This window comes from Mytilus trossulus, chromosome 4, assembly GCF_036588685.1.
Source record: "Mytilus trossulus isolate FHL-02 chromosome 4, PNRI_Mtr1.1.1.hap1, whole genome shotgun sequence".
NCBI classification, from domain to species: Eukaryota; Metazoa; Mollusca; class Bivalvia; order Mytilida; family Mytilidae; genus Mytilus; species Mytilus trossulus.
The window spans coordinates 81,250,649-81,269,394 of NC_086376.1; the positions used below are offsets into that span (position 1 = coordinate 81,250,649).

An 18,746-nucleotide genomic window follows, 5' to 3' on the forward strand; every position below is an offset into this window, starting at 1 on the left:
ACGAAATCAAGTATCTTGATAATATTTGTTTTAAAGAATTTTTTGTTTGAATCACGGGCACATATAGTGATCTACACTTGAAGTATTCCTCAAGACAAGATACTTTTATTTACGTTAGTAATTCCTTTTTATGAAACCATGTTGGACCAAATTCTTCTACAAAGTAAGATTAACCATTCCCTTGTGCCTATTAAATTGAAGATAATGTATCAATCTACGTTTACTAGTCAGTCTTTTTGTGAAATTTGAAATTTCCCGAGAAAAAATATTTGAACATCCAATCAAAATTCCTCATTTCTTAACTGCAAGATATGAGTAATGACCGGAAGGAAGACAAATTTTCCGACCCAGACTGTGGACAAAATTGTTTTGATTTCTATAATGGCAGGAGAGAAGTAGCTTGTTGAAAGCAATTTCTATCCAGCATACCTTAACCAGTCATAGAGGGAAAATATGCAACATTTGTCATACCACTGTAATGCATGAAGAGCAAAAAATCTGCGATACAAGGAAGTCACCGAAAGTGAAAAGGCAAATTATTTGTAGTTTTGGTTAGTATCAAATAACATAGGTTGCATTTACAAATAAAAATAAGTCTATGTCAGAATGATAGTCAATTGATAAATCCTACTTAATGCTGTCCCCAATATTTAACTGTAAGCAGACGTCCTTACAAGTGTGTTGTTGTTTATAATGCAGTCTGGCACATGCAAAACCCATTTTACAATGCAAAACAAATTGTTATACATGTACTACATGTAATACAAATATTTTGAAACATTTCGTACGATGTAGGTCAATACCATCAACTTTTGAAACTTATAAACAGTTAGGTATACATTGTAAGATGGTACTAAATTATGTCAGTAATATACTAATAACTAATGTAAGCGTACTTTCATTCCCCTTGCCCTGTGTATTTTTCCTGGTTACTGTATTTCACTAGACAATATTAGATGTAAATAGTGTGGAATCATTGATCTTGATATTGTTAATTTGTTTCTATTCATGGTATTAGATCGGTTAATTGTTTACATAAATAAATAGGTTAAAAATTAAATAATTTTCAAGGTTTTAACAGCTCTTCAGAGCTTATGTTTGTACTTGTAAATCTAATTACGACCCTAAATGAAGCTTTACGTCTTATATCTTTACTTGTAATGCTTATACTGACTCTAAATAAACTTTATGTCCTATGTCTTTAGAAACCAGTTTAAAAAAGCTGAGTCAATTTAGTAAACAATATTGATGATGACCAGGAGGATATTTTTATAACTCATAATACTTTATCAATGATTAGGACATTCAACTTGATATAAACCAAATTTAAAGAGCAGATGTGTTCTTACATAAAGTTTTAATTAAAGAAGCAACCTTTGATATTGACAAGAAAATATGATTTAATATCCAAGTTGACCGAACTCCGAAAAGCAAATACACAGAAAAACTTCGGCCATCCAATAGATATAAATATTAAAACTAGAATGACTTATGTCAATTTTAAGGCATATGATTTCATAGAATTGCATAGAAAAAATATTTTATTGTGTTATTGTGTGTTCAAAATGAGTACTAATCATTTCATCAATGTAACAATCTAAACTTCTAAAGCACTAGTGCAGTCATTCTGGTTCAAAATCACAAGTGTAATCATTCTGGTTCAAAAACACTAGTGTGAACATTCCTTGGATGAAAACTCTCCACTTTTTATATAAATCAGCTATGCAAGATTTAAATACACTAAACACTTTTAAGCCAGATTTTACTTTAAAAAAAACACCCTTTTTAGAACCTTATAATGACTGGTTGACGTTTTACACTGGACCCAGATAGAAAATCCTTTTGAATTTTTGTTGTGGGATAAAAATCACTTCAATTTTTTTTCTTCTGGATGAATTACTAGTACACTGGTGGATTCAAACCACTGTTACACTCATATTAAAACATAAAGGCATACGAACATACAGACATGGGTTTGTCTCCTTTTGGATGAATTACTAATACACTGGCAGATTCATACCACTGTAACACTAACTCCATTTTGATTCAATTCAAAGCTTTATTTATAGTTGGCATGTTACATAACAAATAAACACAAGCTCTCGGAGCTTTTATAACCGAAAAATACATACATTTACACAATACACAATAGTAATATTCAAACATAAAGACATAGAACATACAGACATGGAATATTTGTATTTTCCGGACAATAACTTGTGTTTGTATGGATCTCTATGAAATTGTACCACAAGGTCCTTAGCTTATAGGCAAAAAGGAAGACTGGGATTCACTGAGTTTGGGGTACATGTATTTGCACCAAACATGCAGGAATTAAGGGTAAAAAAAGGACCAAAAGCAAACTTTTTTCTAGTTTCCAGTCAATAACGTTAACATCTCCCTAAAATTGTATAAAAAGGTTCCATACTACAAAAAGAAGGCTTGGATTGAGTTTAGGGGTATTTGCTCAAGGGGGGGGGGGGACTTTTTTTATTTCCATTTTTTTCTGCAAATTTCAAAATTTTGAAAAGTTTCAATAAGAAACATTCAATTACACAGTATTGCACAATAGATTTTTAAGATCTTTTACAACATTTAATTTTTGTAAACTACATCATTTTGAATTTTGTGCCAATATTTGCCCCAACTGTTCAGGGTTTTACCTCTTGGGTCGTATGAGGCTGTGCTCAATGTAAAGCATTTTGTTAAACTTGTCAAAGTCTTGAAAATAATTGATTGTTCATGATATGTTTGTTTGCAGTAGTTGTAAAGGAGTGTTTCATTTATATTGGCATTATTTTAAAAGAATTACAATGTACCAACAAATGTACTTGTGTACATTGTACATTGTACATCACTATAATTATTCAGTACCAAAACATGCAAAAAGGGGGAAAAGGATGATTTGGGTTTCACAGCATTAAAAAAGCAAAGTTTTTGTCTTGCCTTGACAGTACAAACTTGCAGTGTCCAAAAGCAATACATTCAGTTCTGATACATGTAGGTATGCTGTTTCTCACTTTTTAGCTGCTGTGTCAAAATTGTATTATTTTGTGATTAAGTCGTGTCAGTCTAGTTTATAGAGTACCACTATTGATGGGTCAACAATACATGTATTTTGTATGCATTTGTATTAGCATTAGCACATCTTGTTACCATGTATATTATTTGGCCCTACCCCTCAGTATATTGACTTTGAAACCTTTCTTAGTTTACATGTATTAGTTTCACTTTGTGATTACAATATAATATATTTAGGTCAGTTTATGGATAACACCTAGTGGTAGGTCATGATTAATGGTTCAAATACATGCAGTTGTATGAGCATTTGTATATCTTATTTCCATGAAGATTATTTGGCTTCACCCCCCTAGTTATGGTATATTGACTTTGAAACTTTTGCTTTTTTTCTCATGTACATGTATATTTGTGTATTAGATTTTGATCAGGTAAGTTTAAGGCGAATTATTAGACAGTGGTAGTTCAGTTATGATTGGTATGCAGTTGTATAAGCATTAGCATATTTCTCATTTCCATGAAGAATATTTGGTCCTTAACCCTCAGTTATGGTCTATTGACTTTGAAACTTTTGCTTAACAGTTAATATGTATTAATTTGTGATTAGGTCAGTTTAAGCTGAACAACTAATATTAGTTAAATCATTGATATTTAGTATTTAAATGTATTGCATTTGCAAGTTTCATTTCCATGGAGATTACCTAACCCTAATCCCTCATTATGGTTAATTGACTTTGACACTTTTACATAGTTTTATCTTATAATTACACATTAATGTTTTTGTTTATGTTTGTTTAAACTGGTTTAACTTACATGACATGTATGAAAAGTCATTAGTATTTGTAGCATCTGATTTTGCATTGAGATTGTTTAGCCCTGTTCATGTACATTCAGTCACAGTTAATTGACTCTGAATATTTGAATACATGCATGTACTTTACTGTGTCAACAGTTTATTTTGCAAAATATTGAATTTTGTTATTTACATTCATGTACATGTATGATTGTAAAACTTGCAAGTTTTAAATATATTTTGGTCCAAACAGTTTAGGATTTAGGGGACAAAAGTGTCCACAACTTAAACTTTGTTTGATTTCATCAAAAATTGAATTATTGGGGCTCTTTGATATGCTGAATCTAACTGTGTATTTAGGTTCTTAATTTTTGGTCCTGTTTTTAAATTGGTCTACATTAAGGTCCAAAGGGTCCAAAATTAAACATAGTTTGATTATAACAAAAATTGAATTCTGGGGGTTCTTTGATATGCTGAATCTAAACATGTACTTAGAGTTTTGATTATGGGCCCAGTTTTCAAGTTGGTTCAAATTCGGGTCCAAAATTAAACTTTGTTTGATTTCAGCAAAAATTGAATATATGGGGTACTTTGAATATTGTGTCCATACATGCCCAAACTGTTCAGGGTTTGACCTCTGCAGTCATATCAAGCAGTGCCCTGCAGAGCATCTGGTTCTTAACTAAAAGTCATTGATTGTTTTCATCAATAAGGTACAAATGTATATATAGGAATTTTTAAAGATTTATTCTTAAAATTATTACGATACTTTGACAGTTATTTTTTTCATGAACTTTTGCCCATTTGTTAACTTCAAAATTTTTAATCAAATGCCAGAAATGTTTGCAAGTGAAAATGAGTATTTAATGAATCTGACCATCATTCAGTAACCACAGATAACATGGATGAGATAAGCCTTAGAAAGCTTTTGTGATGATACATGCTTGAGGATTGACCTGTGTTCTGTCACTTTTATTATTTATTTTTTAAAGTTAACTTTCATGTGCTTAGAAAAACAAACAGAGTTGTATGTGTTATGTAAACAAAAACTTCAGACTTGAGAGGAAAAGTAAACCAATTATCACACAAGAGGTATATATATGTATGATGTGTAAGATATGACTGGTTTTTAAAATAGTAAATTTCATCAATGGGAAAGTCAAAAGTTGCTAGCCTAGTGAATAACTGTCATAGATTAAGATACTACTTGCTTTCTATTTAACTGTAAGTTAAGTTAGGTTAAGTTAGTATTTAATTGCTCATTTGACTTTGTCTTGTGTAAATATTTTAACATTGTATATTAAATTCATAAACATTTAAAAATCTTAATATATTTATTTGGATAGCATTTATACAAGTAATAATCACTATTTTTGGAAAGTTTGCTATAGCTTGCTATTGCTGCTTTCCATAGCCATCGGCCTCAAACTTATGGTGACAGATTATCGCCATTTATTCTGATCCGAGATAATTTAGTACTAGTACTAGGGTTTGAATTCTGAGTCTTGGAAGGTTCTTTTAAAATTTCGAGTAACTACTCATTTGACACAGCTTTAATAAAAAAGAATTGAATATTCACCGACGATTCAGATGAATTTAACTTCATTTTGAAAATGAGAATCTCAACACTGCCATACGATGAAGAGAAAATCACAAGATATCTACGCCAGATTGCGTCAGTTTCATTCATGAAAATTTCATGAATGAACATTTTCCGCTCTACTTTTACCTGTTTACTATATACGTACGTAAACGTGGTAAAAGCCCGAGAGTATCAAAAAATCGGGAATGACTGATTAAAATGCGAGAGCAAGTTGTCATTTTGACTGCCAAGCCGTCGGATAATTGACAAGACTTAGTGATGATGTTTTGTTAAACAAAACACAGGTGATAGAATATAAAATTATCGATAATTATATTCTAATTACTCATTAAGGGACGAGTACATGTAAATACGGTACCACCGGCTTTCATAAAAAAAAAATTAAATGCATTGTTTTTGTCGAAACACTGATCGAAATGTTTTGATGCCAAAAATCATTTGAAAAATTTTAATTCCGTTATTTAAACACATTCCAATGTGGATATAAGGGCCTTCACTCGTTCAGCATGCTAAAGTGGATCAAACTGACAGCAGAAAAACATCGACCCAACGTCAATTCTTCTTCAGTCTTCTTCCAACAATTTACATCATACCACCCGTCTGGTGTATTCTCGCAAATTCGTATCATATAGCATCCGTATTAAAAGCAACCGAGTGTCAGCATCTACTTCTTAGAATAACGTAGCTCAGGGTATGAAGACAAGTGCTGTAGAAATGATTAAGGTTCATGAAATTATGATGATGTGTACCCTTTGACTTAAATGGCTGCATTTCCACCTCAAAATTTATATAGATTACAGACAAACATGTGCATATAGCATGCCCTATTTTAATAGAAATTCAATTGCTTTGTCATCCAAACACAGAGGCAATGATTACCATAATAATAATAATATATCAAACGAATGGCTTACAACAAAAATTCTATGAATCTAGCGTATATAAACTTTTTATCCCTTTGGTCATACTGCTGTTGTTATACTCGCACCGTATTGAGTTTTATCCTTGCTCTTCTGTAAGTATGTACATTCTTCCCTTACTTATGTTCCTCTGTATATCCCAAAATTCGTTTCTGTTATCTTACTTTAGTTTGCCTGAACCAAATTGTATGAAACTGATACGCAATGCTTATAACCACAATCCACAATTCACAAGTCAAGTTTGAATTTAAGTTGCATATTTTTTACCATTCTATAGCGTTAAATGCTACTTTACAAAAAGAAAAGTTGCTGGAAATTTTAGTTTCTGTTCTCTAAGTATAGTTTGTCTTAACCAAATGTTATGAAACTTATACACAATTCTCATTACCACAAACACTGATCAAGTTTGAATTTTGGTGGATTTATTTTTACTGCTCTAGGGTTGTGCCTTGTTAAATGGAACCAGATGCTCCACAGGGCACCACTTTATACGACCGCAGAAGTCAAACCCTGAAGTTGAACAGTTGGGACAAGTATGGACACAACATTCAAGCTTGATACAGCTCTGAATTTGGATCGCAATGAAATTGTTGACATAACAAATAGGTTTCTGACAGAAAACAAATGTCAAGATCTTACGATTCTATTGCGCAATACTGTATAATTAGGATGAATACACAATGTTTATTAACTCATAATTCAGATCAAGTAAAAATTTTGGTAGTGTCACATTTACAGTTCTTGAGTTTATAACATTAATGCTAGCGAGGGCATCATTTGAATCCCATGGACATGTTCCCTATTTTTGATAAAAGCCTATAATATAAATTCACTTTTTTTACAGTTGTATTGATATAAGTTACTGTAACTATTTATAAGTAAGGATGCAGTATTTTTTGCAAAGAACCAATGCTATCCAAAAGAGTTCAAAGAATGAAAATGTATTAATAACTATAGGCCACAATAAAGGTTGTCAAAAATGAGAAATGTTTGTACCATATACATGTAGAAAGCTTTAAAAGGCCCCGCCAGATATGAAACATGTGGAACAATTCAAACAAACAAAAAACTTGCATGTTAATTTACTAAAAACAAATATGAAGGACCTAAACCAATAGAAACATACTAATTCACAGGCCCTTGAAGTTGACATGGTACTTAAAGAAATTAATAGAGCTTTCTGAATGTATTTTTCATTATTTTAGATCTACAGCTTAAGGTTGTAATCATGAGAAAATATCAAAACTTTTTATGATAAACATAAAAAAAGTGATTATCCTTACTGATGAGACAATGGTTGAGTTTAAAACATCAAAGCTGTGATGAAATACATATTTGAAATAATACATGTCTATAACCTTTTTGGAATAATACACAGCTACAGTTGCAAACTTTCCAGAGGTGCTATCCAGCACTTTGATTGATTCTGTCTATACATGTATACATTTTTGTAGGTTTACATGTTTTAAAAATAACTATTTGTATGTATATAGTCACCAATATTTGAAGGGAGTGGGGGAAGGGGGTAGGATGCTAATTTCATATTTTGATTTTAATGCCCTGGCTTCTAGGCTTAAGGAATGATTAAGTGTTACCCTGGTCTGTTCATCTTTAAGTACAATGTACATCCATCCCATAATGGGTTACTGTTCTTAAACATTAGTTTGCCTCAACCAAATGTAATGAAACTTATACACAATGCTTATTACCATTAAACACACATCAAGTTCGAATTCACCATTCTCTGGTTATGTCCCTTAAGCAGGTGCATCATCTTTGTGTTTTGTTGTGTTTTTGTTCTAATTCTGGTAACTTTAATTCTATTCCTCTACTGTCTATTAAAGGGTTCAATATATTTTTTTATGTCAGAAAACTCTAATACACATTGTTGTTAAGTGCAGATTTTTTCTATTTAAAAAAATTTGGTTTGAATATTGTACAGTTAGTCTAAATGTGTTATGATTGCTGACTGAAAAAGCTAAAATATCATCTATATTTAAACCTCCTACTGCCATTACAGCTCAATGTTCCTCTCAATGGGGTGAGGAATTTATTCCTTGTGGAAAAAGGACAAAAGTAAAAATGAATTAATGTTTTGTACATGTATGTAAAGTAATGTTTTGATAAACTATGATTTTTTTTTTTAAATCCAAGGTTCTGTCTCCCCCAGACAAAGTTGTTTGCTATGTCGTCTTCTGTCTAGATCTTCTACTATCCATTAATTATTAACCTCCTTCAATGGTGCACACTCTTTTAAAAATTTGACCAAACAAGTCCTGAAATGAAATTATATTTACCATTGTCTTGATTAAAACACAATAGTCAGTATTTATAGGAAAAGATATAGCTATATAGATAGACAATGTAAATGTCATGAACATTCAAAATTGAATATTTTACTAAATTTCTATATATTTTGTTTTTAAGATTCTATATCTGTTTTGGTATAATACAAAAGTTACATTTTAAATTTTTGATCAGATAATAGGTCTGTGAATCATCCATTTCCTGTTGACAACTTATATATTTTGATTTTAACCTGGTCAGATGTACATAGTATATGTATCTAAATTGATTTAAATCGTGTGATAATAGCCAGACTTATAACTTATGGCATGATGGTATTGTTTGCTCATGGAATGTTTAATCTGTTAAAAAATTGTTATTTGAATGAAATAATGAATGGATCAGAGACCACACCAACTCATATTATAAATGGAAACGTTCTTGTGGTTTGATAAATGGTATTAAAACTTTAGGGAGTTCTTTCTTCAGCTTATTGTATTCATAACATGTACAATCTAAAACAAAAATCTACATTTATGTTTTCCTCCAAATAGAGCCTACACATCATGCACATGTAGCTTGCACAAAATGTAAAAAAAACACATTTCTACCAAATGCGCAAATAAAATTTATTACCAAATTTAATAAGTAACACTAATGTCTTAATATGCTTTCTATGAGGGAAGGAGCTTATGTATTCTATTTTAACCTTCTATTTTAATATTTTAAATGGTATATTGTATGTCTTGCCTTTTTACAATTTTTTTCCAATCTTGTTATAATGCATGTAATGACAGAATAATGTATGCTTGGTCTCACTTTTTTCCTGCATATTTCTGTAATTCAGAATTTTTCATATGCTGATGGTTATCATGGTTATTGTCTTTCCCATATTTGGAAATATTGTAGTTTGAATTGTTTCATTCATTTTATAAGTTAATATAGACTACTAGGCTTTGAATTTCTTTTAAAAATGATTTGGTGAAGTTGTTTTAAAAATTTTGACTTGATTAGAATGATGTCCTAATTACAAGACTTGATTTAAATGCATGGTTGCTTAAAAAATACTATTGCTAGGACTGATAATTTATTTGAAGAGAGTAAGAAAAATACTAATTTCCTCATACATGCTGGTAAGCTGATCATGACATTATAAGGTCAAATACTCTGAAAGAATAATATTGTCTAAATTATTAATAAGGTAGACTCTGCCCTGTTGTTCTTAATTTTTCTTTTATATATTTATTGTTTGAAAAATGAGATGGGAAGATATAAGCTGTGAAAGATTACCTAAATCTGGGTCACATATGACAGCAAGTCAAGTTTTATAACAATAAGAAAAATGTACATACTTCCTTAAACCTCCATATCCTTCTTACACATACATACTTTGTTTGTTGTATAAAATACTGGTAAGTTTTACAATTATTTTCTCATTTTAAATTCTGAGAGGTTGCTTTTTTTTTAAAACCTGCACATTTTTGAGAGAGGAATAATAGTAATTTTACAGTAAACAAATTTGAATACAGGTATTGTTGTTGAAATGTACAGCTGTTTATTTTAAATGTATGAAGTTTTACACATACACAAAATGTATATATAGTCTTTAAAAAAAGATGAAACAGGATTTTGTCATTCAGTATTTTTTGCCAATTCTATACACATGGGCTATCTTGATCAGTGTAGCAATGAATTCATTCATTTCAAGGAGGTTAAGTTTCTTTGAGGAGGGTACAGGTTTAAATTACAAGATGGCTGAAACTACTTCCTATTGAATGATTAACAATCATTGATTGAGTCTTTGTTATTTAATGTCCAGTGGCAAATGTTTCATGCAAAATCAGGATGAGCACAATTTTATAATAAACAAAATTGGTAGGACTTGTATTTGAGGCTTATTGGATGAAATCAGACTACCTGTAAAAAATGAGGTTATATTAGATGGGGACAGAAATTTTGCCTTTCAATTCAGGCTACCTACGGACCATCTAAAGCTTCCTACTAAAAATCAAATGACAGATCGAATCCTTAAGTTTAAGTGTATGTCATGTATGTACAGGGGGTGTTTAAATGTAGGGACATTTAAGGTAAATTAACACTATCAATTGGCAACTTGTCCCTTCCACCTAAGAATCTTTTTGTTCTGTTTTAGTCAATAGATTTCAAAACTTTGTTAATAGGACAAAGGACCAAAAAAGGCAGTAGACACCAAAGTTATAACTTAAAACATTATTTTTAGTTCTATAAGTCTTATTTTCATTCTTTAATTTTGTATACTTTTAATTCATTTGAATTTTAACTCCAGTTTAGAATGTTGTATAAATGAGTAAATTCCATGAATTATTACTGAATAATGTTGTTTGTTTTTGACCGACCTGAAATTATACTACTTTAATGGCAAAAAAAATTGACAAGCACAACTTAACATTTAATGTTTTCTTAAAAAAATTATGTACGTGTAGTTAATGTTAAACAAATAAAAAAAAGAAATTTTAAAAGAATAGAAGTGATATTCAAACTAAGTGAAATACCATTTGTAACATATAATACAGTGAATGTACATGTACATGTAGAAAGAAGTACCTGTACACCCAGATTTGACAAGATAAACAATACACATACATACCAAAATGTCATAAGATATCAACATAATCCAGTAATAATTTATTTCTCTGTCCAGATCTGATACTGACCCTCCTAATCATACTCCTTATCTTATTAACTGCCAGGGGAGATTTTTTAATTGGAAGTTTAGTTTATGACTTATCAATTGGGTTATTGCACTCCAAAATATTTTTACAAAATGATATTCTTATGGATTTAAGTGATGGAGGTGGCTCTCAAAAACAGTTTACAGCTTAATTATTTGGATTACTGTACACTATTTTTTTTGTTCTTGAATACTTAGTGACTAAGGTACATGTAGCTTTCAATCAAAGGTCGGTAATTTTTTGTACTAAAATTCATACTATACTGCTCTTTGTGATCAATGTAATGACTCACAACATCTTGGTCATCATGACATGAAATGCACAAGTTCAAAGACTTATAAAAGGAAACAAGAAGTCTTTTAATTTGATTCTGGGCAGTTTGTTATATAATTTAGGTGGTATAACACATGAATAGATTAAAAAAAAATGTAGTGGTTTTAAGAAAAATTTCTGATATCAACCAAGGTGTCAATTTTAAGACTAATGTTTAGATTTCATGTGGTTGCAATTCAAACAGCTCACTCAAACAGCTCACCCTCATATATTTTTTAAGCATGCATCAAATAGTTCTATTCAAGACATTCATAAGCTTCTTGCTTAATTAAGAATAACTTATTAGACTTTCAGCCTGTGTGAACTTTTTGAGAATTGAAGTTTTAGTAAAATGTGAGGTTCCTGGGAATATTGATGCCCCATTCATGATCTATCCATGACCTAGTGTCTAGTGATCACCTCATTCTCCTTGGATTTCCACTGCCACTCTTGATTTTATCAGAATAACCCTTGAGTTTGAGATAGTATGTCACTTAGAAAAATAATTTGTTCAAGTATTATTTTGAGAGATTATTATTAACATCTAAATGCATTGTGAAAGTGAAAAATTACTTGTCTACCATGTAGGTATAAGATTCTGCCAAAGACTATTATTAAGTTCTATTTTTTTGGGACCATGGAACAAAGCTGGTACATACATGTACATTTAATATAGATATATATGTATTTCTATTTTAAAAGAAAGTACTGTTACTAAATGCAAATATTTTTCATTTGTTTAATAGTATCTTAAAGGCTCGTCCTTTAAACATTTTTTGAATCTCTGTCATCTCATTTATATGTACATGTACATTTAAAACTTAAAATATTAACTTGTTGTAAATGATATTACTGATTCTTAAAGGATTTAAAACTGGAAGGAAACAGTTTTTCTTCTTCCTGTTCATTGTGTTTAAAAAACTTAATGAACAACCTGTTACAGAAAATTATTAAAACAAACTCTACCTCATTGGGTTTTAAACATTTTAAAGTTTATTTCCTGCAATAGCTGTCTGGTATTTTAAATTTTTCTTCAGTTTAATTATATTTCTAGGTACATTCAAGTCTTTTAATTGGGTTAGCCAAGTGCATTTTTATTTAATTCAGCACAGCCCAAGAATATGTAAGTACTCTCTGACGACATTCGTAAACAACTTATGACTTAAAATGAATATCTAACTTGAAAAATGTCAGTCTATATAGCCCTTTCAAATATAAGTTGCATCATGTGCTTTTGTTTTTCTCGTTGCAGGTTGGCTAACTGTAACCATGCCAGAAGAAGTGTTATCTCCCTTGTTCCCGTTTATTCTATTTCCTGCTACATTATCAATAACTTAGATATATATATTCTATATATATAAGGCATTCTGGAACACGAAATGGCTGCTTCAAGGACAGGAAGTGTAAGGATTGTCCGTCGGATGAGTATGGAAACATACATGGTCCGTGTTTTTGCTGGACAGCTGAGCACAGACGAGTATACTTCAATTGAAGCTGAGAAGACCTCATGTTCTGCAGATATTGTAGCGGCAGCGTGCCTTAAACTAAGACTAGGAGATCCTAGAAATTATGAATTAGCTGAAGTGTTCTCCTCTTCTGGTCAATTATGTAAGGAACGTAGATTAGAGCCAACTGAAACACCCGTCAGAATACAACTCATGTGGCCAAAAATTACGAATAGTGCAATCGATAGAACTTCTGGATTAACTGGTTATAGATTTTACATACGGAAAAAAGATCTGGAAATCCCTGATCGAACGTTGTCATGGAGGGAATGTTCACAAGAATTAAATGCAATAGAAACCTTTTTAACTAGCTTTCTACAACAAGTAACTTGTAACAAGGAATATTCAGATCTGTGCAACCTTCCTGATCTAAATGAGCGGACATTGTTAGACAACGTCAAATCACGATTTCAGAATTCAAATATCTATACATATGTAGGATCTATATTAATAGCAGTGAACCCATTTAAATTCTTTCCAATTTACAATCCCAAATATGTTAAAATGTATCAGAATAAACGATTAGGGGAATTACCCCCTCACATCTTTGCAATAGCAGACACAGCATTCTATACAATGTTACGGAAACGCAAAAATCAGTGTATAGTAATATCTGGTGAATCGGGATCTGGCAAAACTGAAACAAACAATTTATTATTACATCATTTGACGGCCTTAAGTCAGAAAGGAGCTCATGGCAGTGGTGTTGAACAGACTATTCTTGGTGCAGGGCCAGTTTTAGAGGTTGGTATTCTGTAACCAGTTTTACATATATATACATGTATTATAGTATCCTCTTTTATGATAAGACACTTTTTTAATGTTAAAGATGCAGGGATAACTGCCTTATCACATTGGAATCACTTTGGAATGAATACTACATGTATACTGTTACACTATTAGAATTACTTTATATATACACAATTTTGAATAATAGGGCAGAATTGTATAATTGTAATAACACCCTGTAATTTGTAAGTCATGCTGTTACAATATAGGCTGTTGTTACATATACCCACATTTCTTTTTATGCCCCACCTACGATAGTAGAGGGGCATTATGTTTTCTGGTCTGTGGCTCCGTTTATTCGTCTGTTATTCCGTCTGTGCGTCCGTTCGTTCAGGTTAAAGTTTTTGGTCAAGGTAATTTTTGATGAAGCTGATTTTCCAATCAACTTGAATCTTAGTACACTTGTTGCTTGTGATATGATCTTTCTAATTTTAAAGCCAAATTAGACTTTTGACCCCAATTTCACGGTCCACTGAACATAGAAAATGAAAGTCAGAGTTTCAGGTTAAAGTTTTTGGTCAAGGTAGTTTTGGATGAAGCTGAAGTCCAATCAACTTGAAACTTAATACACTTGTTGCTTATGATATGATCTTTATAATTTTAAAGCCAAATTAGACTTTTGACCACAATTTCACGGTCCACTGAACATAGAAAATGAAAGTCAGAGTTTCAGGTCAGAGTTTCAGGTTAAAGTTTTTGGTCAAGGTAGTTTTTGATGAAGCTGAAGTCCAATCAACTTGAAACTTAATACACTTGTCTAATGATATGATCTTTATAATTTTTAAGCCAAATTAGACTTTTGACTCTTATTTCACGGTCCACTGAACATAGAAAATGAAAGTGGGAATTTCAGGTTAAAGTTTTTGGTCAAGGTTGTTTTTGATAAAATTGAAGTCCAATCAACTTGAAACTTAGTGCATATGTTCCCTATAGTATAATCTTTCTTATTTTAATGTCAAATTAGATTATTACCCAATTTCATGGTCCATGGAACATGGAAAAGGATAGTGCAAGTGGGGCATCCGTGTACTTTGGACACATTCTTGTTATTCATACAAACACATGCATGTATTTTTGAATGAAAACAGTACTAGTTCCTTATTTCATATTGATTTTATACATGTAGGGAAGATTCACACACTCTAGAGGATGTTCACCTTTTAATATAAACCACTTCAAATACATTTCTACTAAATACATTTGTACCAACCAATACAAGACATCATGCAATATCTAAACTACTAATGAACTACAAGAATGTACTTTACTTCTTACAATTTCAAAAGACAAATTAAATATGACATCTGATAAAAATGTGTTCATTGACCAAATCCTGAAATAAATGAAATGAACAGTTTGAAGTCTCCAAACAATGATTATGATAATTATATAAAGAAAACCTGATGGATATTGCACGGTAGTACATGTACAATAGACAACATCAAGGGCCAACACATGATTTCTCCCCCATCCCCCTTCGTTACTTACACACAAACTAAGACAAAAAACAACAGTTATATTACAATTCAGTGTATACAAGGACTGAAGTTGGACTTTAATTGAAAGGTAATACAATATACTTTATATATCTTGTAGTGATATAAGATTATCTTGCATACATGTACATATATATCAGCTTTTGTTTTAAGAAAATCCCTACAATGTAGTTTTTATCTTAAAAGATTGAAAATCACTTTTTAAAGAAAAGTAAATACACATATCCCCATGGTTTATTTGCATACAAGTTACTCACACAACACATTTTACTTTTACTAAAGTCAACTAACTGAAAGGAAGTTATCTTTTCCTATCACCAAATCTATTTCCTCCTATAAAGTTAGGCTAATTATATAAATTTTTGTATGTTTTAATTTGAATTATGTATGTTTTTAAGGAGATCATCAGATAACAAAAAAAATCATGTACCTAGTGTAATGATCTACATGCACATGAATGGAGAACTGCGGAAATACATAAGAAAAATTATGAACTGAAAAAACTTACTTATTTGAACCTTGCATATTTGTTCATAACTATATTAAAATTTTCCTTATTTGCCATAACAAATGCATGATTTAAGTGAAAGGATTGAAAAGTACATACATTGTACTAGATTCCCTGTATAAGTTTATTGTTTCTTTAAATTTGCTCTCAGTAGAATTAGCGGAGACGTTAGCCATTGTTGGGTATATACGCATGATAAGTTTATGAGACAGCAACCCAACCACACACAAAAACATCCAAAAGATATATAATTATCAAAATATACACATATGCATTCTTCTTGAAGTTCCACATCAGAAAGATGTCTTACTTTTTACAATATATGCCAAGCTCTACACAGTGCTCTAATTTGACTAAAATGCATAGAAACTGCTTCAAAGGTAAACACAAGGAAATAAAGTATTTATATGTCATGTAAATTTTTTGGTACATGTATGTTGGATATATAGGGGTCTATCAGAATGTTTTTCGAAAAGTCTTTTTCAATAGGTGAATTGGTTGCCCTGAATTGGAGTTATTGAGGTAGATTAAAAAGTTTGGGAATTCTGCATAATATTGAATTAATTTTATTCTCTTTGAGAATGAGTCTTTTGACTAGAAGATGAGGATTGCCAGAAAAATCTTTATTTTCTTAAAGAAGTAGATACCGTATTTATTCTATTTAAAGCCCCCCTTCTAATTAACGCCCCCCTACCGAAAAAACTGTGTTCAGAACTTTTGACTTCTAATAAACGCCCCCATTTTGTAGTTAATTTTATTGTTTTTTCAGTGACCATAGTCTGATTCTGTAGCCTCATTTAGGTCAGAATCTATTTCACCCTCACTCTCGCTAACTTCCATGGCTTCTTCGTCGTACGCTGAAATGTTAGCCAACATTTCCTCATCCACTTGGACATCTTCCACGTTGAACCCCTCGAAAGGATCATTATCATCATCGTGGTCATTTTGAAATAAATGATCTTCGCTTCTGTCCAACTCACTCGAGATCCCACACTTTTTAAACGATTTTCGTATAATTTCTGGAGTGATAGAATCCCATGCTTTTTTAATCCAACTGAGAAATACGGATTTTGTAGGGGCCGTTTATTGCCACCTTTGGTTCTCTCAACAGGTCCATTAAATAACCATTCGTCATACATTTCCGATAAGTATGAAACATCAGCTGGTTGTAATTTTGACATTACCGATAAACGCTATTTATAGATTATGGAGACAATAAGAAACACGTGTATGTTACTATAGTCCTGTAGTCCGTTTCAACAAAATTCAGGTAAAGGTCAATGAAGTAAGGTACGAAATTCGTTTCTCTAATTGACGCCCCCCTTTCAGAAATTGTCTTTGCCCCTGGGGCGTTTATTAGAATAAATACGGGTACATGTAGCATTTGATCTATTCATTAAAAAGTAAAGTTTTTAATTCATAATTGTACATTTTGTACCAGCGAAGTTAAATTTACCTATTTTGTTAAAAAATGAATGAATATATGTATTGACAAATCATCAAAGTATTAGAAATGTTTTAATGTGTATTGAATGTATGATAAACAAATAATCACCTGTCTATGTGGGAGTCTGTCATTCAAACCTAAACCTATAATTGTATATGACTGACCTATGAACAAGAGTTAAGAGATTTGTAAGTTTATTTGGAGCACAGGTTGATCTGTGTATGCAAATCTGTTAATCAGATGTTATGAGGTTGCATACATGTAGTTGTCCTTCAAAGTCTAAAATATCTTGATTTAAAAAAAAACATGTTGGTCCTATGTTGCAACTTTTTAAAAATACTTGATGCACAGACTATCAATATGATCAAAGAAGTGATTGGTACATGTACATGATTACTTATACAATGTACATAAAAAATAACATTGCAGTTCAATACTAGTCAGAGTTGCTCTGATGTCTGACGGCATATTTAGCAGACTGGTGGCAACTGTGACGAAATAACACACTGGTGCACTTAAATTCCATTAAAATTTAATGAATTCCTTGGGTCAATTAGTCTTTGAAATCTCATAGTAAGCTTCTTATTTAGCTGGAAAAAAATGTCAAAAGTAGATAGAAATCGCAGAAACAAGAAGTTGTAAAATAGTAATATAATGCACAAACGATATTTAAATGTAATGGATGTGAAATAGAAACAAATTCATAATTTCACACCTGAGTTCTTTACATTTACTAACAACATGTCATAAGTGATAAATAAAAGTTGACAAAATCCTTGGCTAACAAATGCTGTGTGTATAATGGTATTCAGGGCATCTGTTTATATGAATTTCTTATTGCTAGAATAGTGAAAAATGAGATGTCCTGTTTACCTGTAGGCCATATAATTAGATGTTGTCAAAACAATAAGGTTATGTTGTAGATTGTACAGGTTACAACTTTTACCTGTCTCAAATTTGAAATTTTACGTGCATGCACATTTACAAAGTAAAATGTGTTTACATATACATGTGCATTGTACAAATATTGCAAAAAGTGTTAATCTCAAAGTCATGACATGCAATGGCATGAAATTCATGTTTTTTTTTTTATTTCAAACTGGATTTTTTTATTTTTAAGAAGATATAAATGAAGGTGTACTCTCAGACAATTTAAGAATTAGGGTTTGGTCTTCATCCTTTATGCAGCTTTGTGGGCATATAATATTCATCATAAATGCTTTGTCCCTTAAGCTTTAGTTTAGAGAGTTTCACCAGAGGGTTCTACTTTGAAATGAATAATCTGTGTGCAATAGCTGGATGTCTTTTTAAAATTTTGCAGGAATCACTTGAACTTCAATGGCTTGGCTCTGTAACAT

The 18,746-nt window shown here is 31.2% G+C and overlaps 1 protein-coding gene across 2 annotated transcripts in view; it reads left to right on the forward strand.

Moving 5' to 3' along the window:
- The first annotated feature begins 317 nt into the window (after positions 1–317).
- Positions 318–18,746, forward strand: part of LOC134716109 (unconventional myosin-IXa-like) — a 79,952-nt gene continuing 61,523 nt past the window's right edge. For both annotated transcript variants that reach the window (XM_063578884.1, XM_063578885.1), the window contains exons 1-2: positions 318–551; positions 12,896–13,892. In XM_063578884.1, coding sequence (XP_063434954.1) covers positions 13,023–13,892 — 870 coding nt within the window. In that variant the 5' untranslated portion in view covers positions 318–551; positions 12,896–13,022. The remainder of the gene's footprint in view (positions 552–12,895; positions 13,893–18,746) is intronic.